Genomic DNA, 23,724 nt, shown 5'->3' on the forward strand with positions numbered 1-23,724 from the left:
AAACAAAATTTCCGTGTTCTCAGGCCTTGAAAATCTCATTTAGAGTTATATCGATTTGTGTGCACAGTTCGAACGCGTAGCCGGAAAGCTTAAATATGATAATCTCTGAAAAACGATAAGTTTTGATTATAAAATGAGCTAATTTGACTCCGGTCAATGTTTTGGATAAACGGACCCGGACCCGTGATTTGATGGTCCCGGAGGGTCCTTAGGAAAATATGGGACTCGGGCGTACGCCCAGAACCGAATTTCGAGGTTCGAAGCCCGAGAAATGAATTTTTAAAGGAAATTATTTTTTGGCATTGTTTAAAGAAATTTAAAATGAAATTTGATTAGAACATGATAGTATCAGACCCGTATTTTGGTTCCAGCGCCTGGTATAGGTCTTATATATGATTTAAGACATTTTTGTGTTAACAATTGTGAAAAACGGATGTCACATGACGTGATTCGGACTTAAATTACAAAATTTATGTTTAAAGAAGTTTTGAGAAAATTTCATTGATCTCGAGATTTAATTTGATGTTCATGAGGTTATTTTGATAATTTGATTACACGAGTAAGTCCATATGATGTTTTTGAGTTAGTATGACATTTGGTTTGGAGCCCCGAGGTCTCCGGTGAGTTTCGGGATGTTTTTACACTTAGGAAAAAGTTGCAGATTCAGAGAAGTTGCAGGTCTCTAAAGCCAGGTCTCGCGGTCCGTGGTGGAAGCTTCGCGGCCGCGGTGGGATTTGTGTGGTCCGCAGTGAGCAAGGCCAAGCCTTCGCGGCCGCGCTCGAGTTCTTGCGATCCACGGTGGAGCTCAGCAGTCGCAATCTTTTTTATGCGATCCGCGGAAGGGTCTGAGAGGAGTATATTTAAACGGACTTTTCAGTTATTTTTCATTTTTCAAAACCCCAAAAATATAAGAGGCGATTTTTCAAACAACCTTTCTTCTCCAAATCAATTGTAAGTCATTTTTAACTAGTTTCCTTCAATCATTAACATCTTTTAACATGATTTAAACTTAAAATCAAAGATTTTCATGGGGGAAATTGGGTGTTTTGGGTAGAACCTAGGTTTTTCAAAAATTGGGGATTTGGACCTCGATTTGAGGTCCGATTTCAAAACAAATCACATATTTGGGTTTGTGGGGGAATGGGTAATCGGGTTTTGGTTTGAACCTCGGGTTTTGACCATGTGGGCCCCGAGGCAATTTTTGACTTCTTGGGTAAAACTTTAGAAAACTCATTTTCATGCATTGGGGTTGATTCATTTAGCATTTATTGATGTAATTAAGTAATTTGTGACTATATACGAGCGAGTTGATGGTGGAATCAAGGGGTAAAGCTATAATTGAACCTTGAGTTGTGTTCGTGACATCGAGGTAAGTGTTTGGTTTAACTTTAGCTTGAGAGATTAGGAGTTGTGTCCTATTTGCTATTTGTTTCTTGTTGAGTACGACATATAGGCATGGTGACGAGTATCTATGCGTTGGTGTCAAGCATGACCGTGAGTCTTATATTGTGATTTTCATGATCTCGTTGTATTATTCATGCCTTGGCGAAGATTTCTATTTGTTGTGTAAAGTTGTAGAAAGAATTGTGACCTATGAACATTGAGGAGCGTTGGCTCCAGTTGTATAATGAATTGTGAAAGTATAAGTGATAATCGAAACTCTAGAGCATTGGCTTGAGTTGTGAAGTGAATTGTGAAGTAAAAGTGAGAAAGAGAAGAGATCATTATATTGCCCCCTTGCCGGGCTATTGTTGAGTTGAGGTTCCCTTGCATTGTGTTCTTAATTGATATTACGGACGCTTACGTTGATGATTCTTCGTGTTAGGTATTGTAACAAGTTTGGTTATAGCTGGGTAGTTAGGTGTCATAACAAGTTTAGTTATAGCTGAGGTAGTTTGATGTTGAAACTAGTTGAGTTATAGTTGAGATAGTTAGATGTTGGAATAAGTTTGGTTATGTCTGTTTCTCCCTTGCCGAGACGTATATACTTGTACTGTTGAGTTCCCTTTCCGGGATAGTGTAGTCTATTGTTGATCCCTTGTCGGGACGGTTAATTATGATTATTGTTGACTGTATATTTGGAACGGGTTGTACGCCGCAACAGATATTATATTGGATCGGGTTGCACGCCGCAACAGATATTATATTGGATCGGGTTGCACGCCGCAACAGTTATATATGTGGATCGGGTTGCACGCTGCAACAGATATTATATTGGATTGGGTTGCACGCCGCAACAGATATTATATTGGATCGGATTGCACGCCGCAACAGATATTATATTGGATCGGGTTGCACGCCGCAACAGTTATATATGTGGATCGGGTTGCACGCCGCAACAATGTTAAATGATAAGGGATCGGGTTGCGCGCCGCAACAGTATTGTCATTGTATTGATTGTATACATCGAGTGTTCTTTCATACTTTATTAAGTTTCTAATAAAATTGATATGTTTTCCCGAAACATGTTTCCCCCTCCCTTTTAAACTGTTATTACCTGTTTATATTTCCGCTGTATATTATATAACTGTACAGGTTTATCTGGAGTCTGGTCCTAGCCTCGTCACTACCTCGCAGGGGTTAGGCCAGACACTTACCATCACATGGGGTCGGTTGTGCTGATGCTACACTCTGCACTTATGTGCAGATACAGGAGCGGCGCTTGGTCAGCAGCATTAGGGGAGCTAGCCTTCAGTCCACCGAGACACCGAGGTAGTCTTGCAGGCGTTCGCAGGCCCGGCGTCTCCTCTATCTTTTATTATGTTCTGTTATCTCATGTATCCAAGACAAACAATATTATTTTTCCTCCAAACTATTGTATGTTGTACTCTTAGTAGTCCGTGGATAGTGTGACACCAGTTTCTGGGTAGAGGCATGTGCTGACTTTCGAAATATTTTGATTTTATATTTATTTAAGAGTTCCGCTTAAATCTCGCATTCCGTCGTCATTTAGATGTTCATTACTTGTTAATATAAGTTGTAAAAAGGATTAAAACAGAAGAGTTAAAAGATTTCTAAGTTCGTGGCTTGCCTAACTTCTACGAGTAGGCGCCATCACGACTCTCGAGAGTGGGAATTCTGAGTCGTGACATAATTAAACAGATATCAGATTATAATATGTCTAAATGGGAATTAATAAACCACATGGGATGCTACTTTCATAATTCATATTAAAGGAATTAATAAACCAAATGGCGGGCTACTTTCATTTTAAAAAAGAGGCTTAAAATACTTGGTTCTACTCAACAGACAAAGAATTTTTATCTTCCAAAATTTTGGGCGCATCAAGTGATCAAGATATGGTGGAATGAATCTCATTTTCCAAATAAGACGATTGAAAGATAAGTAAAAATAATCAATTTTATGGATAATCATGAAACTTTTATTTTATTGCACCAAAATCACTGATTTTTGTTATAAAAAAAGTTACTCGACTTCATATAAGAATCAGAAAAATAACTAAACTATTTTTTGCACCCAAGAGTCACTTAAATGTACATAAATATCACAGAAAGTCACTTCAGAGAATAAACGGGACACTTTCTATATTTAAGAAAAATTGAGAGTTCTTTTTTTTTTTTACAGAAAGTTATTTATTGACGTTCGTGATTAGAGACGGATCCAGGATTTTAGTCGGATGTGTGCACTATTAAGAAGAAGTGGATCCATGATATAAATTTAGGGGTTCAAATGTTAGTTCTTACTATTGCTCATCCATTACACTTTTAAAATTAAAAGTTCAAAATTAATTTTTTTTAAATAGTAATTTTCCACCATCTATATCTATCTATTTTCCATGTGAACCCATTGACTATATGCTATATCATACGCTGCTATTAGTTGTAATATACATATTTTATTTAATCATATAAGATTTTACATAGACAAAAGAAGAATATGAATTTCAATGTGTGAAAATTTTGAAAGAATAAATCAAACAAAAAAGAAATAAAAAGAAAAAGTACTTAATTAATACGCAAAAAAGTGACCCCAGTCATGCCCATCTCCTGTGGGTGTCTAGTTCTAGAAAAAAAGGACAAAATCAACATAAGATTTAACCTCGCAACTTTACTTAGAGGTATATCTAGTAACTATCATATTTTATAATACTTTGAATGGGTCACACACATATATTTAAGCATTTTTACAAAAATATAATATTATTATTCATAATTTAGAGAGGGGGCACGGGTCCACATGCCTCATGGAACCCCTTGATACGCCCCCGGTGATGCTTAAGCAAAATTAAACAATATTTTACAAAAATAATTTAATAACTTTGGTGTAATAAATTAAAAGTTGAGTATTCTTAGTCAAGTCATTCCTCAAGAATTACCAAAACTGAAATAAAATTCGACTCAGCTAATCTATAATCAAGTGATGAAAAGTTAAATGATGGTACGTGTTTTAAATAAAAATTCAATTCACTCAGTAATTTAGGTAACTGAAAAAGTGGGATATATTTTCAATTAGTGGTACGTGTTTTAAATAAAAATTCAATTCACTCAGTAATTTAGGTAACTGAAAAAGTGGGATATATTTTCAATTAGCTTACTCATTCAAACGTAAGTCCATGTGAAATATTACTAAATTATGTTCCACTCAATAACTTAAGTCTTAAACTTTATTTTTTGGCAAGATTGTGGTTAAACGGAAACCTGGTACTAGGTTGCATTAAATGCATGCCTATGTTGCTTTGTGCTTAAGACATTGCACAATGCATCAAAGAAAGAGACAAATTTTGTTTTTATTTTATTTTATTGGGTTTGGGTTCTTGATCTGAGGGAAATGTCTCCAAAAAACTTATGTTCTTTTCCCCTTAAATGTTTAATGTCTTTTCCTTTTCTCGTTTGCTTGTTTGTTCCAAGACAACAAAAAACACAAGGATAAATAAAGAATTACCACTATAAAGTGTAGAGGAGATAATTTGAAGATCTTTCGTTTATAAAATTTTGAATTTGAGCTTTAAGAATGAAAAACTTTCTAACATTAAGTATTTCACTTACCTCACCATCAAGAGTTACGGTGGGATAAATAAGATTTCTCCACTTTTAATTAGAAGTCTTGAATTCGGACTCTACAAATAAATAAAAAAATCTGATAGAGAGCGTTTTCTTTTTAAATGAGTCTTATTATGCTATGCAAATTCGGATTAGTCGAGGCCCCAAAATAGATACTAGACACCGAGTCAGAAACTTAAAAACGTATATTTCCCCTTGTTAGTGGACAGATTAATCGAATCAGATTGTTAATATATTTTGAATATTGGATGTTAAAAAAAAAAACTCCATTCTTGACACTTTGCGATGTGGAGATAATTTTTTAGTATTTCGTTCTCCAGTTCTTTGTATTTATGCTGGTTAGGTTTATACTTTATATTGGTAACTTAGTTTAGATAAAATATAATTGGAGTATCTGTTATGTCGCGGAAGAGGCAAACCCGAAAATAAAGAAAATAAAGAACACCAAATTTTAACGTGGAAAACCTTTCAAATCGAAGGTAAAAACCACGGTATCACAAAGATCCAAAAAGCTTCACTACAACAATAAGAGGGTTACAAAATTTTTCCAAATTGGCAACACCACAAGTGCCAAACACGGAGCAATAAGAGCAACAATTAATCAATTGAACAAATAGGAGAATCCACAAAAACGAAGCTGTTGTTCGAAGCTCGAAATCAGATGCTATGAGCCTCTAAATCCGATCTCCACCGTTCAAATCAAATACCAAAATGCTACAAATACTCAGTCAAAATTTCAGCCCGATCCAACGGCTAGTGTATCGAAAACGTGATTTGAAGTTGGCTGGTCGGAATAAAAATCTGCAGCTCGGAATAAACACTGAATCCAATTCCGAATAGGAATGAAAACCAAAAAAGAATAGAATTAGGCAATTGGGCCTTTGGCTGGACAACATGGGCATGAGCCCCACAAACTCCCCCTCCAGCCAAGGGGCCAAATATGTCTTCAAGTAGAGGAACTATTGCATGCTTCATGCCTGCCAATTTTCTGCAAAATTCATGTTTATCTGCAACCATCGCCTTTGTCAGCATATCCGAAGATTTTCATCAGTGTGTATCTTCTCAACTTCAAATAATTTCTCTTCCACGGTCATTCTTATCCAGTGATACTTTCTATTTATATGTTTGGCCTTATAATGAAACGTGGAGTGCTTTATGAGACAGATTGCTCTGATTATCACAAAATAAGATGTACCGTGGCTGCTCAAAGCCAAGATCATTAATAAACTCCTTCATCCATAATAGTTCTTTGGCACCTTATGTGACAGCAATATATTCGGCTTTTGTGGTGGATAGAGCTATCCACTTCTGTAGTCTAGATTGCCAAGAAATAGCTCCCCCTGCAAAAGTGATCAAATAACTGGAAGTAGATCTTGAATTATCAAGATTGCCTCCTAAATAAGAGTCTGTGTAACAAACAAGTTCAGGCTTGCCATTGGCAAAACACATCTTCAAATCTGCAGTACCTTTTAAATACCTTAGTATCCATTTTACTTCATCCCAATGTTCTTTTCCAGGATTAGAAAGGAATCTACTAACAGTACCAACGACATGTGCAATATCTAATCTAGTACAAACCATAGCATACATCAAGCTACCAATGGCAGAAGAGTAAGGAATATGAGACATCTCATTTTTCTCTTCATCAGTAGATGAACTCTGATTAATACTCAATTTGAAGTGTTTAGCTAGAGGAGTACCAACCACTTTTGCATATGTCATATTGAACCTCTTGAGTACCTTCTCAATGTATTGCTTTTGGGACAAAAGTAACTCCTTTCTATCTCTATGTCGATGGATTTGAATGCCTAAGATTTTCTTTGTTGGCCCCAAGTCCTTCATCGCAAACGATTTGCTCAACTGTTTCTTAAGGACTGCAATTCTGGATTTATTCTTGCCAACAATAAGCATGTCATCCATATAAAGCAATAAAATAATAAAATCATCTTCAGAGAACTTCTGGAAGAATATACAGTAGTCTGAAGAAGTTTTCTTGTACCCTTGTTCTTCTATGACAGATTCAAACTTCAAATACCATTGCCTTGGAGCTTGTTTCAATCCATATAGGCTCTTTTTTAATTTGCAAACATAATTTTCTTTTCCCTTGGTTACAAAACCCTCATATTGCTCCATATAAATATCCTCATCTAAATCACCATGAAGAAAAGTAGTCTTGACATCCATCTGCTCAAACTCTAAATCTAGACTTGCGGCTAAACCTAGAACCACACGAATAGAAGACATCTTCACAACAGGGGAGAAAATTTCATCAAAGTCACCTCCCTTCTTCTGGCCAAAACCTTTAACAACTAACCTCACTTGTACCTAGGCCCAGAGATATGGTTATCTTGCTTTATTCTGAATATCCATTTGTTAGATAAAACTTTCTTACCTTTCAGCAATTTCAATAACTCATATGTACCATTCTCATGGAGTGACTTCATCTCATCTTTCATGGCTTCTATCCACTGATCTTTGTGAGTATCTTGCATGGCTTCATCATAGCTCTCAGGTTCTCCCATGTCAGTCAAAAATACATACTCATCAGGAGGATATCGCATGGATTTTTGCCTCTCCCTTGTAGATCTTCTAAGATAGGTTTCAGGAGCATTCGAAGTAGTTACCTGAGCAGGAGTTGGTTGTTGATCAACCACAACTTCATCAACAGGAGCATCCATAACATATACACCATGATGATCATTTTGATCTTGATCACTATCTTCATTATTATCTTGGGTTTCTTCATGTGCAATAGGTGTCGTAGCAATAGAAACTGGATCAATATCAACTAAGCTCTCATTACTTTGAGAATCTGTCTTCTCAGCTTTGTCAATATCTTCAATAGTCTGGTCTTCAAAGAATATTGCATTACGACTTCTAATAAGTTTATTGTCAACTGGATCGTAAAAACGATACCCAAACTCATCTTGACGATAACCGATAAAGATGCACTGCTTAGTTTTGACATCCAATTTCGATCTCTCATCTTTAGGAACATGCACACAAGCTTTACACCCAAAAACTCTCAAGTGATCATAAGAAACATCTTTGGCAAACCAAACTCTGTCTGGGACATCACCATCCAAAGCAACAGCAGGAGACAAATTGATAACGTAAGCAACAGTATTAAGTGCTTCCGCCCAAATGTATTTGGAAGTTTAGCCTCTGAAAGCAGGCATCTAACTCTTTCAACTAGATTTCTATTCATCCTCTCTGCCAAACCATTCAATTGAGGCATCTTGGGCGGAGTTTTCTGATAATAAATTCCTTATTCCTTGTAATAGTTATCAAAGGGACCACAATATTCACCACCATTGTTAGTGCGAATACATTTTAATTTCTTCCCCGTCTGTCTCTCAGCTAAGGCATGAAATTCCTTAAACACGCCAAGTGCTTGATCTTTATATTTCAAAGGATACACCCAGAGCTTACGAGAATGATCATCAATGAAGGTCACAAAGTAAAGTGCACCACCTTTTGACTTTACTTTAAAAGGACCATACAAATCAGAGTATACTAGCTCCAATAAATCGGGTTTTCTTGATGGAGAATGGCTATGAAAAGAAACCCTTTTCTGTTTGCCAGCTAAACAATGGATACACCTTTTCATCTTTGCTTGTTTCACTCCAGAAAGCAAACTTTTTTTTAGCCAAACACGTAATCCCCCTCTCGATCATATGACTCAATCTTCTATGCCACAATTCTGATAAAGTATCACTTTCCACCAGATTTATTGAGTCATTAAGAATAGAGCCATGTGTCATATATAAATGACCAGACTTGACTCCTCGAGCCACTACTAACGAGCCCTTAGTGAGCTTTCATTGGTCATTAAAGAGGGCATTATGGTAACCTTCATCGTCTAATCTTCATGCGGAGATCAAATTGAAAGGAAAGTCTGGAACATGCTTGACATCTTGAAGAACTAACGTTGAACCGTTATTTGTTTTCAAACAAACTGTGCCAACACAAAACACCTTAACTTCACTAGCATTGCCCATCTTTAACACTCCAGAATCAACATGAGTATAAGATGAGAAAAAGTCTTTTCTTGGTGTGACATGTGAGGTAGCTCCATAATCTACTATCCATCTCGTCTCATGAGATACCAAATTGATGACATTTTCATCATAAGTAAAAATAAGGTCATCTCGAACAATAGCAGCAACATTATTCCCGTTATTTTCAACTTTCTTTCCTTCTCTAATGTCTTGCAATAACTTGTGGCAAAACCTTTTGATATGTCCTTTCTTGCCACAGTGGTTGCATGTAATATTATGGTATTTGGATCCTGACTTACTTCTACTTTTACCTCTAGTCCTCGATCCTCTTGTTCTATCTCTCCCCCGGTCTTGTGTAACCAAGATATCTGCCTGCGAGGACGAATCGTGAGATTTTCTCCTTACTTCCTCGTTCAACACACCACTTTTGGCATATTCCATGGTCACCTTACCTCCAGGAGCTGAATTTGTCAAAGAAACACGAAGAGTTTCCCAAGAGTCATGCAGAGTATTAAGAAGCCAAAGTTCTTGTAACTCATCATCAAAATTAACTCCTATTCCAGACAGCTAATTAAAGACGCCCTAAAAATCATTTATGTGATCAAGGATAGGGCTGCCTTCCTTGTATTTAAAGGTTATCAATTTCTTTTGCAGGAACAACTTGTTGTTCCCAGTTTTTGAAGAATAAAAAATCTCTAACTTTTCCCACAATGATCTCGTATGTGTCTCGTTCACAATATGACTGCGAACATTATCTTCAACTCATTGTCGTATGTATCCACATACTTGTTAGTGCTCGAAATCCTAATCTTCATCAGATATACTCTCGAGTTTATGAGCTGCAAAAACGGGTAGATGCACCTTCTTCACGAACAACAAATCTTTCATCTTGCTTATCCAATTATTATAATTTCTCCCATTTAAACATACCATCTTGCTCATATTCGCCTCCATTAATAACCAAGGCTCTCATACCACTGTTATGTCACAAAAGAGGCAAACCCGAAAGTAAAGAAGATAAAGAACACCAAATTTTAACGTAGAAAACCTTTCAAATCGAAGGTAAAAATCACGGGATCACAAAGATCCAAAAATCTTCACTATAACAATAAGAAGGTTATAAAAATTCTCCAAATTGGCTACACAACAAGTGTCAAATACGGAGCAACAATAGCAACAACTAATCAATTGAAGAAAGAAGAGAATCCACAAAAACGAAGTTGCTGTTTGATGCTCGAAATCAGATGCTACGGGCCTCCAAATTCGATCTCCACCGTTCAAATCAAAGAACAAAATGTTACAAACACTCAATCAAAATTTAGCCCGATCCAATGGTTAACGTATCAGAAAACGTGATTTGAAGTTGGCTGATCGCAATAAAAATCTGCAGCAAAAACAAATACTTTTCTTCTCTCTTCTCTCTTAATGAAAGCTCTCTCAAAAATCACTCTTATGTGCTTAAATCTTTCAAAGACTTGTATCAATGAACATAGAGCAATTCTTCAAGGTTGTTATATTTATAGATCATGAGTGACGCTTTCTCTTAAAGCCAAAACCCACTCAAAATAGGAATAAACACCGAATCAATTCCGAATAGGAATAGAAACCAAAAGAGAATAGGATTAGGCCATTGGGCCTTTGGTTGGACAACATGGGCATGATCCCAACAAACTCCCCCTCCATCCAAGGGGCCAAATGTATCTTTAAGTAGAGGAACTATTGACAGGCTTCATGCCTGCCAATTTTCTACAAAATTCAAATCGTTTAAATCATTCTTGATTCAAGTCAACAACATTGTTCTTTTTTATTGAAGCTACGAGAGTACACACACATTCAATTTGTGTGTGTCGGTGAGTATCGACACAACAACAATTATTATGGCTCGATTCCAAATTAGTTAAGACGATGAATTATATGAATCATTAATATTCATGGGATGTGTGTATCAAAATTCATTAAGCTAATATTATTAAAATTTGATAAATAACTGAACAACTGATTAGATAAATAGATAAGAAATTTGATAAAGTTCATAGATGATACTTGTGATAATTGAACTTTCAACTTGAGTTAGGCCAATTGGCAAAATGAAGTTAGACGCATGGTTCATTTAGTTCGCAAAAGTGCCTTGGAATATATTAACTCGGAATGATATAGTTAAGATACATTTTTTCTTTAACTTAATCTCTTTTTAATCCATTTATATTTTAAAATTTTCGTAACATATTTCCTTTTGAGGTTATATGGACGAAGGAAAGGTTTTATACAAGTTCTTTTCTCTGTATGTGTAAACATCTAATGTTTGTTCTTGATCAGAAGCTTTTCTATTATTTGCAAATTTATAGATCAAACATGTTATATACGAGAATTATAAATTCCAAACAAATAAAGAAAATTATTGTATTTTGATATATATCTTGTGTTCACAATATATCTTCTTTTTTACAGCTAAAAGCATCGCATCTCAGTTGGGTTAACCACGCGGGGAAAAGCTCATTTGAAAATTACAAGCCCAATATGGAACTGCGTCTGTTAAGTCCATGAACTTGCCACTACAGCGAGAGAGAAATTCAAAAACGGGGGAATGACACAGTTACCCACAAAAACAAAACTATTTACTCTTGTCTATCTATTTGTTTTTCTATCCATAAACTAATTACATTTCCTACTTATAGTAATTTTTGTGGGGAATTTTTTCTTTATTTTCCAATTCTTTTTTATTTCTATGCTTCTTTTCTTTTCTCCTTTTCTTTTTTCTCGTTTTCTTCTTATTTTTTTCTTTTCTAATTTCATTTAACTTCTTTTTTTATATTCTTTTTCTCTTCGTAATCTAATTTCATTTACTGTTTTCACTATTTTTTATTATTCTTTGTTTATACCATTACTAAAGAAAAATCAAATTGTGTATCAATTAAATGTAGCTAATATAACCAAAAAATATTAACTAACATATAATACCAGTATAGTATAGAGCTATGCCAATAGGGTATACAATTGTACGCAAAGAGTTAATTCTTTTTTTCTTGTTTTGAGTTTCAAAATAACCACAAACTCAACAAACTCAATTTATGAGTTTCAAAACTTCAAGGTCCTCCAATGGTAGATTAATATTTTCCAGAAGTCAGAAGTCTTGGAATTGAAGTCATAGAATAAATCAAAACAAAAAAAAAGATTTGAATTTTCAATTTGTTCCTCACGCTGGGTATAAGCTTAAAGCAAATTAAAAGGAAAAAGGCAAGTGAATTTACGGGTAATAAGTGTACTATTATGGTATTGTATACTATTACAACATACTGTTACAGTATATTACATATTATTATAGTATACTATAATAATATATTGTATATTATAATAGTATACTGTTGTAATTTAACTATATACTCCTATAGTATACTATTGGAGTATAGCTATATACTCCTATAGCCTATTGTATACCTAGCAATATACTATTGGGTAGATGCGTTCTTCTTCGATTTTCAGCTGAAAATTTCAATCTCAATCACCTCAAATTAGCTCCAAATGCTATCAAATTTCAGTATGAACTTTCAGAAGGTATTATAAGTAATATTTAACAACACCCACTTTGAATCAAACAAAAAAGTTTCAAAATAAAAATTTTAAATTCAAGAGCTTCAAGCCCAACAATGATGAATATTCAAATACACATAAAAACTAATACATGGGAGTACTGGTGTTCTTCGAGTTCATACACAAACTTTCCTCTAATGATAATGGCCGCAAGTTTTAGACATAGGCTAAAAAAGTTCTTAAATTAAAGCAGGTCAAATAGCAGAGTACTAAAAGTGAAGTTATTATAATAAACTAAAAAGAAAAGTAAAGAATTCTAACTCTCTTGACAAAGAAGCAGAGGGATTAAAAACTGGACGCATTTGAAATTAAGGAGCCCTTTATTGCGATTGGTGAGGCAGTGGCAGTGCGAATCGAATAAAGGCCGGCTAAAAAGTTTGGGCCGCATGGGTAAGAGAAGTAAATAATTTGGGCATGGGCATTAAAGGGTAAATGGTTTGGAATTAATGGGTATAAAGTGAGATTTTCTCTTAAAAAATAGTCAGATTTACCAGTGGTCATTCAAAAATAGGCACAATTTCAAAAGTAATCGAAATTTAGCCACTTTTCATGTAAAGATAAATCCGAGCGAAAACACTGTTCAAAATCCGGAAAAAACTGGACGCATTTGAAATTAAGAAGCACTTTATTGCGGTTGGTGAGACAGTGGTAGTGCGAATCGAATAAAGGCCGGGTAAAAAGTTTGGGCCGCATGGGTAAGAGAAGTAAATAATTTGGGCATGAGCATTAAAGGGTAAATGCTTTGGAATTAATGGGTATAAAGTGAGATTTTCTCTTAAAAAATAGTCAGATTTACCAGTGATCATTCAAAAATAGGCACAATTTCAAAAGTAATTGAAATTTAGCCACTTTTCATGTAAAGATAAATCTGAGCGAATCGATTGCGGTTTATTGCGGTTGGTGAGACAGTGGTAGTGCGAATCGAATAAAGGCCGGCTAAAAAGTTTGGGCCGCATGGGTAAGAGAAGTAAATAATTTGGGCATGGGCATTAAAGGGTAAATGGTTTGGAATTAATGGGTATAAAGTGAGATTTTCTCTTAAAAAATAGTCAGATTTACCAGTGGTCATTCAAAAATAGGCACAATTTCAAAAGTAATCGAAATTTAGCCACTTTTCATGTAAAGATAAATCCGAGCGAAAACACTGTTCAAAATCCGGAAAAAACTGGACGCATTTGAAATTAAGAAGCACTTTATTGCGGTTGGTGAGACAGTGGTAGTGCGAATCGAATAAAGGCCGGGTAAAAAGTTTGGGCCGCATGGGTAAGAGAAGTAAATAATTTGGGCATGAGCATTAAAGGGTAAATGCTTTGGAATTAATGGGTATAAAGTGAGATTTTCTCTTAAAAAATAGTCAGATTTACCAGTGATCATTCAAAAATAGGCACAATTTCAAAAGTAATTGAAATTTAGCCACTTTTCATGTAAAGATAAATCTGAGCGAAAACACTGTTCAAAATCCGGAAAATACTCCAGCATAACATGCTAGAAGTTCATACACATGTGCTCCAATCTCGAGTATATTATGCTGGAACTTTTCGCGTGTTGAAGTTCCAGCATAATATGCTGGAAGTCCATACACATGTGCACCGATCTCCAGTATATTATGCTGGAACTTTCTTTGTTGCAGTAAAATAGTGGATATTTTTCAATGACTTTGAAAATGCTGGCTATTTTTCAACGACCAATCCGAAAACTGGCTAGCACGTGCCAACTTTTCCTACAGCGAGAGACCCCCGTTTGGGCGATATGCACTATTAGTCACTTTTAAGTCTGTTTTTTAAACTATATTTATAATTTAAAATATATTTAATGGTTAACTAATTCACCCAAACTTCATGATTAAGTATTCTGAATTTTTGAGCTGCTAATTTGAAATTTTGGACTTAGTATCCTAAATTGTTGAGCTGCTAATTTAAAATTCATGACTAAGTGTCCTAAATATCTGAACTGCTAATTTAAAATTCAGGACATAAGATTCAAATTCTTGGACATAATTTTTAAACTTTAGGACACGATGTTGAACTTTAAGGTTTAAATTTCAAGATATCGTGTCCTAAAATTTGAGCAACTTTGCTAATCTTTAAATACATTATACTCTGTAAATATATTTTAAACAACATACTTAAAAATGACTACTGCTGTCATTACCAACCCTATTTTGTAATAATACTCGGATAATCTATTATAATATTATTTTTTTCAGCCACACACGCTACAAAAAAAAAAGGAAAAAGAAAAACTTGTCATGAAAGTGTTGAAAATGGTGGTATGTTAAAACTTCCAACGAAGAACTTACATCAAATTCGAAGGATTTCAGGATCAATACAGTGGATTTCATTTCTTGATATTTCAATTAAACCACAAAAACTTGATTCCAAGTAAAAACTCAGTACCAATTTTACTCGAATTTACAGAAACAACCATGACCGGAAAGTTGAAGTGTGTGATCGTGTCCGTTGACGGAAGTGAAGAGAGTATGAACGCCTTGAATTGGGCTCTTGACAATATCAAGCTCAAACCCCATGATCCCGATTCTGGAGAACCACAAGGTTCCTTTGTTATTCTCCACGTTCAATCTCCACCGTCTATTGCTGCTGGTCTTAATCCTGCAGCTATCCCTTTTGGTGGTCCCAGTTAAGTCAATCTCTTATTATCCTTGTGTTTTAATTCATTTTTCTTTGGATTAAGGCGTATTTAATTGATTGATTGGAGTTCACATTTCTTGTTAATTTTTAGTACAACTAAATTATGGAGATTAACAGGTGATATTGAGGTGCCTGCGTTTAATGCTGCGATTGAGGCACACCAAAAGCGGATCACTCAGGCCATTTTGAACCATGCCACTGAGATTTGTGCTAGTAAAAATGTGAGTTTTTTTTACTCAATTTCTATCTATGGAAGTTATCTTGCCGTTACACAGCTTACATGGTTGAACAGGTAGTTTGATAGAAGAAATATCTCATCGAAGTTTAAAATTGAATACTTTAATGAACATGAAACTATATTATAAATTATGAACTTATATAGATTCTATAGAAATGTACTGGTATCAGAATTTTGGTGACGTCTCAAAATATAAAGGGTGCAATTTAAATTGTAGCAGAAGATTCGTAATTGGAGTTGGTTGGTGCTTCTGATCTACTTTATGTTTCCTGCATTAGCAATTTGAGTCCACCATGGCATCTTTTTTGCTGCACTGACATTGATGTTTTGCTTGATACGTTTTAAATTTGTACCCTTTGATGTGATTTGTTGGAAATTCAGTCACTGAGAAATGCTAGAAGATATTAGAAAGCAAAGCAGAAGCCTAATATGGCATCACAAAAAGCATTATTGGTGTTCTATCCTTCTATTTTTATTGATGGGGAAAAGTGCTTTCTGAATCAGGCAAATTTTAAGACCCAAGTACTTATTGGGGATCCAAAGGAGAAAATTTGTGATGCTGTTGAAGAAATGCATGTTGATCTGCTAGTGATGGGTTCCCGTGCTTTTGGTCCCATTAAAAGGTATAAATTCTCAACGTGGAGGATGTTGTTATTGTTGAATTATTCTGACTGGATAACCCGCTTTACCTAAAGCACGTTTAGATTGTTTTCCATTCAACATAGTGAGCATGAGCTTTTGTGGTCCGCTGTAAATGAGTAGTTTTTAACATTTTGCTGAACAGTCTTGTAGAAAAGTTATTTTGGAATCTCAGTAAGTGGACGTAGTTTAGGATCTCTACTACTTTAGTCAACAAAGCCATATGTAAATATTTTGGATAACTTATGTCCTGATTCTTCTATGAGAATGCTCGCACAATTCAACTAGCTCATTGGTCCTAAAACTTTAAGGCATACATGTTACTCCCTCTGTCCCAATTTTGTAACATACTTACCTTTTTAGTTTGTCCCAAAAGGATGACACCTTTCTATATTTAGAACAATTTAACTTCAAACTTTCCGTTTTACCCGTAGTGAGACGATTTATAGCCACATAAATATCTATGACATGTTTCAGATCACAAGTTTTAAAAGTCGTTCTTTCTTTCTCTAAACTCCATGCCCAGTCAACCACTTTTACATAAATTGGGATGGATGGAGTATTTTCCAAGCATTAGCTTTGCTTGCTTTTATTCTTCTTCAAAGAGTGAGAAAAAGAATGTAATAAGGTTAAATAACTTGTACTATTCATTTCTTGTCCAAAAGCAAGAACTTTTTGCTTACTTAGCACATGTGAACGAGAAGAAAAACATGATGAAGAGCTACCAACTAGCTGGGATTAACATCTAGTATTTGTTATACTTACATCAAGTTTGTTGCTTCGCCAAGTTCTTTTATAGTTCGATTGGAGACTTGTACCGCAGTAAAGGGATAAGTGTGAGATTTAGAGAATCTCTAATTTTGTAGAACCCCACAGGGGATTCATACAGCTGTCCCAAACTAGTTTGAGATTGAAGTGTAGCTAATTAATCTATTGACCGGTGAAGAATTACCAACAACTCAAAGTAGTGCAATAGACACTGGATGTCGAAAAATGGCAATTCGATATACGTTTGTACAGCTAAAGCAATAGTAGATAGAGCTGAAACCCTTATTTTACGTTGACCCGTAATTTTTACGCGATTTCGTTAGTTGAGCAATGAATTTACTTTAGTGATGGAAATTTATGAAGAAAGCATAAAGTAAAGCATTCCTTACCCTGCTCATCTACCTAAGTTTTCCTTTGTATTTTCTTTTCAAATTGGCTATGGTCCTAAAGAGTCTTTTATGCAATCTAGAATTTGCACCCAGGGCATATGCAGAAATTTTTGTAAGCGGTATCGAAATTTATGGAAGAATGAAAATAAATAACTATAATTATCATATTTTTATACAAGAAATGCCTTAATCCATAGGTTTTATTGAATCCTAAGTTAGAAAAGGTCTTGAGTTCAATTCTACTTCTTTGAGGTTCGAACCTGTGAACTCTTAGAGCAAATCAGGCACACAACCAACGTGCCAGGAGATGATGTATGTGAAGTGGTGTCATTTTTTTTCTACTTACTCAATTCCTCACAGTATTGATACATGTATTCAGTAAGATTTTCCAACGAAGCAATGTCGCATGATACCGCTTCGTTGAACGTGTGTCCGCCCTGGTTGCACCTCCCTCTTGTCCAGGCATACAGCAGTATAAGCGTTATTTTCAACTATGTCATCTCTGGAGGCAATCTCTTTAAGTTGCAGTTTTTTTTATTTAAAACCGATGGCTAGTTACTTTATTAGGTACTTTTTGTATACGTTAACTGAATTAGTCACTTAAACTTCATAAAAAAATTAGGCATCTTAACTGGAGTATTGCTGATAAAAATGAGCCTTAATTTTCTGTGCTATTTTCAGGCATGTCATTTACTGGGGATAACATGACAGGTAACCTGGGTATAGGAAAGCTCTTTAATTAGCCTAGTCCCAAGGCTTACAATTCACTTCATAGACAAGTATATTCTGGCAACAAGTAAATGAATCAAAGATTAGTAGCTGCAGTTGTGGAGTGAAGCAGTGATTTTCTGGTCAACCTGCTACAGAAAAGGGCTCTTTACCCCTGGCTTCAAAATCATTTATACTTGTTTCTGAAATTGTACCTTTTACCATAACCTAACATATGTAATTGATGGATGTGGATCTTTATCTTGGTTAAAATCGTGCTGTTTATTGCCAATCTGAATTCTAGAAGTAGTTTCACTCGATTTTATGGTTATTGGATCATACATGATCAGTTCTTCTACACAGACATGTATTTGACTAATTTTAAATCTAAACAGGATGTTTCTGGGGAGTGTAAGCAACTATTGCTCAAACCATGCACAATGCCCTGTAATTATTGTTAAGGGTACTTCTTGATGCGGTTCTAGGTATGTTTGCTATTGCTTCTTGTATAGCGTTTCCCCCTTTCTTTCCCTTTAACACTATGTGAAATAAATACTGTCAGCACTGCTTAATATTATGTTAAATCTGAGAATTTCAAGAATTGGGAGACTTTCCTTATTTCATGATGTTCAAATTCTTATATAAGGAGACCTCTTGTATGTTTAATTAACCAATTTCAAGAGTTAACTTTTCTTTCCTGTCTCTTTTCACATATTGCTAGAACCTAGTCAGCACGTGCAACTTTCCAAGTATCATCTCTTTTTTCACATGGTAGTAGATTCTATGCAATCTTGATAAAGATTTCTTTTCTTTGTTTTCATAAGTTTACTATACTTATCTCTTTCTGGTAACCGTTGTCTAGGCACCACTCTTATAGTCCGTGAATGATCCAGTGGTACAATACCCCTTTTAAGTGATCACTTCGATGATACTGTCACTTCAGATTGCTGGGGACTTCTCCAGCAAAATATTCCAGAAGACTTTTTGATCTCTTCTTTTTCTTCGTAGTATCAGAGTTAGGATATTAAGTGCTACCTTGCATGTTGAATTCCTATTCATTGTTCTTGAGAAGTCCTATTTTTTTCTTCTTCCTTCTGGTATTAGAGTTTGGCTATGGAGTAACCTATATAGAAAAAAACTAGAGTTTGCTATGGAGTACATCTTCACATTGTATTTCTGATTACTGTCCGAAAAAGTCTAGGTGGTCTTTTTTGTTCATGGTAGTGGATTTTGGGTGTGTCCTTCCTCGGAACAATAAATACGTCAATTCGCATTGATGATATCTTGAAATTTGCATTGGTAACATCTTTCCGGTGATTAATAATATATTTCTTTTCGATGCTACAAGAGGCACTTTCTGTTGTTGTGAAACTACTTATCAACTTTGGAGAGAAAGAATTTCATCACCACTTCTGCTCTTGCTTGGTGATCGTTCACTATTCCGCAGTACTATTTAGGAGACTGTCTACCTCCGTATTTTCTAGTGTTTTTCCAAAATAAACAAACTTAAGTTGCTTCATCACCTTGAGTTTGAAGAGACGTCTTGAAAGTATTAAGAATAATGTGTAGAATATTGATGCCGTATTAGACCATATCGAATATATGGAATTTCTTTAGCTGGCCTCAACATGTTTGGGATTGACGTGTACTTGATTTGTTGCTTGTTTAGAATATTCTTAATGGTTATGTCACAATTAAGAATCCAAGAATTAAAATTGTTCCCCATTTCGCATAAGCTTTTATACGTTAATAACTAATCAAATTCAACTTGAACTTCCCTATTTTTTCTCGTTTCACAAAATCTATGGTCTTCAGGCTGTTTACTAGCTGCTTGGAGTATAAATCTCAATTTCTATTTAAACTAGTTCTTGTAATCTGCAATTAGCTTAATTAAATGCATGTACCATTCTTCCAATTATGCAGGAGGGAGTAGCCTCCAGACTCGCCCAAAAGAATCCTCACCAATTCTTGTTATTTCTGCAACTTTATCCTAAACTCCTAAATGATGATTGCTCTCTGTTCCTGTTTATATTTATCCTACAATATGATGATTTAAAATAGGTGTAGCCACATTCTTTAGTCCTTTTCTCTGGTGTCTTGGTCCTTTGTCGACATGCAATATCAACTATCTTTTTCTTTAAGGTATTCACTAAGTTGATTGACCTTCTGTCGACAAACTCATATTCCGGCTATCTATGTAAAGTCGATTCTCTTTGACAAGCTTCTTTACCGTCATCAGCTTAATAAGATGCAGCTTTCTTATCTAGCACCAGAACTGAGTGTCAATATGGAGAGACTAACTTCATTTGTCTATACTGTGAAACTCCTCGCTTATTTCCCCCCACCCCTATTGCTCATGCGGCATTGGACCACAACTTGTCTAAGACTGAGACGTAGTTGTGGTACTCATGCGGCAATGTGTTGGAGCCTATTACCTGTTAGTTGTACATCTGGTTGTCAATGTATCGCATGCGTAAGAGAGTACATCCAGACGAGCTCATATTTTGAGGATTTTTTATAATTTGACTATTTTAATGCTAGTCATCAACCTATTTCATCTCTCGTTTATCTAATCTCCGTTTTTTATTCCTAACTTGCAAGTTGACAGTGCTGATGGAGTATTGGTCTTTGCATAGGGTTTGGTAACACATTCTGTCTTCTTTGGATGCTCAGCCTTGAGCTGTAGTGATGGGTTGCTCATGAGATGCATGGAATGTGTTTGCTCAATCAAGAATTGCAATCTATAAACTGGAATAAGCTTGATTGGCTGTACCTATGCTGTAAATCACGTGTGTTTTGCATTAATTTTCAGAGGTGGATCTTGGTTTGTGTATTTCCCACATGTGCTGTTTGCAACTATGCAGATCTACATTTTTTGTGAGTGCAAGAACTACTTAATTATCATCATCAATGAAGATCTGAAGATTTTCAGAAACGATTATTGAATGTAAATCTTGAAAATCGACCTTGTCCTTTACTGTAATTACACTAAAATATCTTGACAATCAATAATTTCATTATTATTTATTCATTGGATTCTTGAAAGTGTGCATCTGGTGATCCAGAATATATCTTTTAAAGATGAGTAGATGAAGCCAAGAGAAACTGACATGTTATTCGTCCAATCTGAGTCTCTGTGGTCCTTTTTGGACTGCAACTTGCATAGGACCAACGTACTATTGGAAGTTTATATTCTGTATAATGTTTGAAATGAATAGAAGGTCTCGTGAACACAGTGGACCCTTGTTAAGCTCCTAATCATTGAAAAAAAGAAGGTTTGAAACTGAAGGCTGTCTTTGAGTATTTGGAAGTCCCCATCAATGTCATTTCCCAAAAGAAGATAGTACCTTTTAAGTAGTAGGGGTGTGCATTCGATTTATCGATTCAATTTTGATTCTTATCGATAATTATTTCTCGATTTTCGATTTGTACAGATGTTTATCGTTATCGTTTCAATAAGGTTTCGATTTTTTCGATTTCGATGTATCGATTTTTGGGGCTTATCGATTACACTAATAAGAAAATTTGCGGGATTTCACGGAAAATATATTTGAAAAACAGAAAAATTAAAAAAGAGAGAGAATCAACCAAATTCTATAGTTAGAACACAGAAAAATAGGAGATTTATAAATTACATCGCTGAACAACAAGTGATGTATTTTTCAAACATCTTTTCAAAATCTAACTACTCCAAAATGCCTAAACATGGTAAACAATCATCAATTGGTCATTAATTTTCACAAATTAGATGTGATGAAGTAAAAAAAAAGTATCTTAAAAAAAAACATCTTGCCATATCAGAAACTGCTGCAGTTCCCATTAGGAAATAACGGCTCTAATACCAGAACACCAGAAAGACTTTGAGGTGTATGATGATCGATCAACAATAACTCTCATGTCCGTAACAGTTTTAGAGACTAAGATACTTAAAGATATATCAGGAGAGCAAAATATAATTAGGATATAAAAGGCTTCTTCTCAGTTAGAAGTTGGACAACAAATCTTGGTTTCTGTTGCATCAAGCATTAGTATTCTCTCCTCTCCTTATCTAATGACGAGGCATAAAGATTGTCATCCAAAACATACTAATGACAGATTCGACAATTTGTAGGGTGATTGGCCTGAAGAGAGTAGTAAAAGAAGCCAAGAATATCCTCTATCTTATCGGTTTATCGATAAACCGATAATTGAAGAAGACAAAATCGAAATCAAAATCGATAACTCGATAAGGAAAATTTTGAAATCGAAATCGAAATCGATAAATCGATAAACCGATAATAAATAATCGATTCGATTTATCGATAAACCGATTCAAATGCACACCCCTACTTTTAAGATGCTTTCTTCCCATTTGGATTAGATGCTTGATAGGGAAGTACTTTGTTACTTTGTGTATGTTGAGTTTTCACAGTAGTGACCTTACCCATGAGCGGAGGCGAAAATACTAGTGAGTGATTTCTTTCTATTAGTCTAAGTCTTGATGGACGGGGCTATCCGGTTGAGCCTGTTTAGTGCTAAGGTCATAGGAGGTTCTTTTAGGACGAGGGTGCCTGTCATGACCCGGATTTCCTGTCCTCGGGAGTCGTGATGGCGCCTACTAGTGAAAGCTAGGCAAGCCGAGCACTAAAGATTTATTACCCTTTTTCCTTAACCTTTTAACATTTACGAATTTTACATGTGATTAACAACAGAATAACAATAATGATAAAGGAAATGCGGAAGACAAAATCTGTTAACATAACTAAATACTCGTACAAAACACAACATTTAACTCTACCCAGAATTTGGTGTCACAATGTCACAAACTATCTAAGATAAACTACAAACAGTGGTCTGAAAGATAAATACAAAGCCGTCTCTAAAATACATAAAAGAAACTGAATGGAAAAATAGTAGGAAGGGGACGCCAAGGCCTGCGGATGCCTGCAGGACTACCTCGGGTTTTTTGATGGACTGAAGGTAGCAACCTCTCTCTATGGTCCAAATGCTCCAGCACCGGGATCTGCATACAGTGCAGAGTGTAGTATCAGCACAACCGACCCCATGTGCTGGTAAATGTCTAGCCTAACCTCGGCGAAGTAGTGATGAGTCTAGGACAAGACTACCAAATAAACCTGTGCAATTATATCATATATAGCAAGTAATAATGACAAAAACTAGCAGTTAAAGATGGGAAGGGGAAACATGCTGCGGGGAATATCAGGTACAAATAAAATCTCAGTAAAGAAGTGAAAGGAACACGGAAATTTAACTATAAGGAAGAATAAGGAAACCAATGACAAGTGCATGTCATCACCCTTCGTGCTTTTACTCTCGTCCTCACCATAAGAATCAATATAATCGACACGGCATCACCCTTCGTGCTTTTACCTCATATAATCATGGCACAAAATTATCCTTCGTGCATTATCACTCATATCATGACACGACATTGTACATCGTGCGACACGACATCACCCTTCGTGCTTTTACCTCACAATATCGGCACGACATCACCCTTCGTGCATTAACACTCTCTCACCAATATCATGCACGACATCATCCTTCGTGCTTTTACCCAATATCATGCACGACATCATCCTTCGTGCTTTTACACTCTTTCTCACCCAAGCAACAATCACAAAGCAATTTGGGCAAGATAATCAGTAATATCACAATAAAATCCCGGCAAGGGAACAATAGCATAACCACAATATCCCGACAAGGGAAAACAATATCATGAGT

General features: G+C 35.4%; 1 protein-coding gene across 3 annotated transcripts; it reads left to right on the forward strand.

Annotated features, from left to right (window-relative positions):
• The first annotated feature begins 14,798 nt into the window (after nt 1–14,798).
• LOC107789885 (universal stress protein PHOS34) lies at nt 14,799–21,031 on the forward strand. Of its 3 annotated transcripts, none has more exons than XM_016611758.2 (5): nt 14,799–15,246; nt 15,376–15,479; nt 16,001–16,119; nt 18,396–18,485; nt 20,602–21,031. In XM_016611758.2, exons 1-4 carry the CDS (start codon nt 15,036–15,038, stop codon nt 18,472–18,474), a joined length of 513 nt encoding a protein of 170 aa, XP_016467244.1. In that variant the 5' UTR covers nt 14,799–15,035; the 3' UTR covers nt 18,475–18,485; nt 20,602–21,031. The 3 variants fall into 3 exon arrangements, with proteins under 3 accessions (XP_016467244.1, XP_016467245.1, XP_016467246.1); XM_016611759.2 differs by having other exon boundaries at nt 14,800–15,246; nt 20,609–21,031; XM_016611760.2 differs by having other exon boundaries at nt 14,800–15,246; nt 20,637–21,031.
• Nucleotides 21,032–23,724: the final 2,693 nt, after the last annotated feature.

Source organism: Nicotiana tabacum, chromosome 16 (genome assembly GCF_000715075.1).
Source record: "Nicotiana tabacum cultivar K326 chromosome 16, ASM71507v2, whole genome shotgun sequence".
Taxonomy (NCBI): Eukaryota; Viridiplantae; Streptophyta; class Magnoliopsida; order Solanales; family Solanaceae; genus Nicotiana; species Nicotiana tabacum.

Bases quoted from the DNA above. Each gene is read 5' to 3' on its own strand.
- LOC107789885 (XM_016611758.2), top strand. From the start codon at position 15,036: ATGACCGGAAAGTTGAAGTGTGTGATCGTGTCCGTTGACGGAAGTGAA. The intron at 15,480-16,000 runs GTGAGTTTTTTT...TTTCTGAATCAG, and splicing joins AGATTTGTGCTAGTAAAAAT to GCAAATTTTAAGACCCAAGT. The intron at 16,120-18,395 runs GTATAAATTCTC...AAATCTAAACAG, and splicing joins GCTTTTGGTCCCATTAAAAG to GATGTTTCTGGGGAGTGTAA.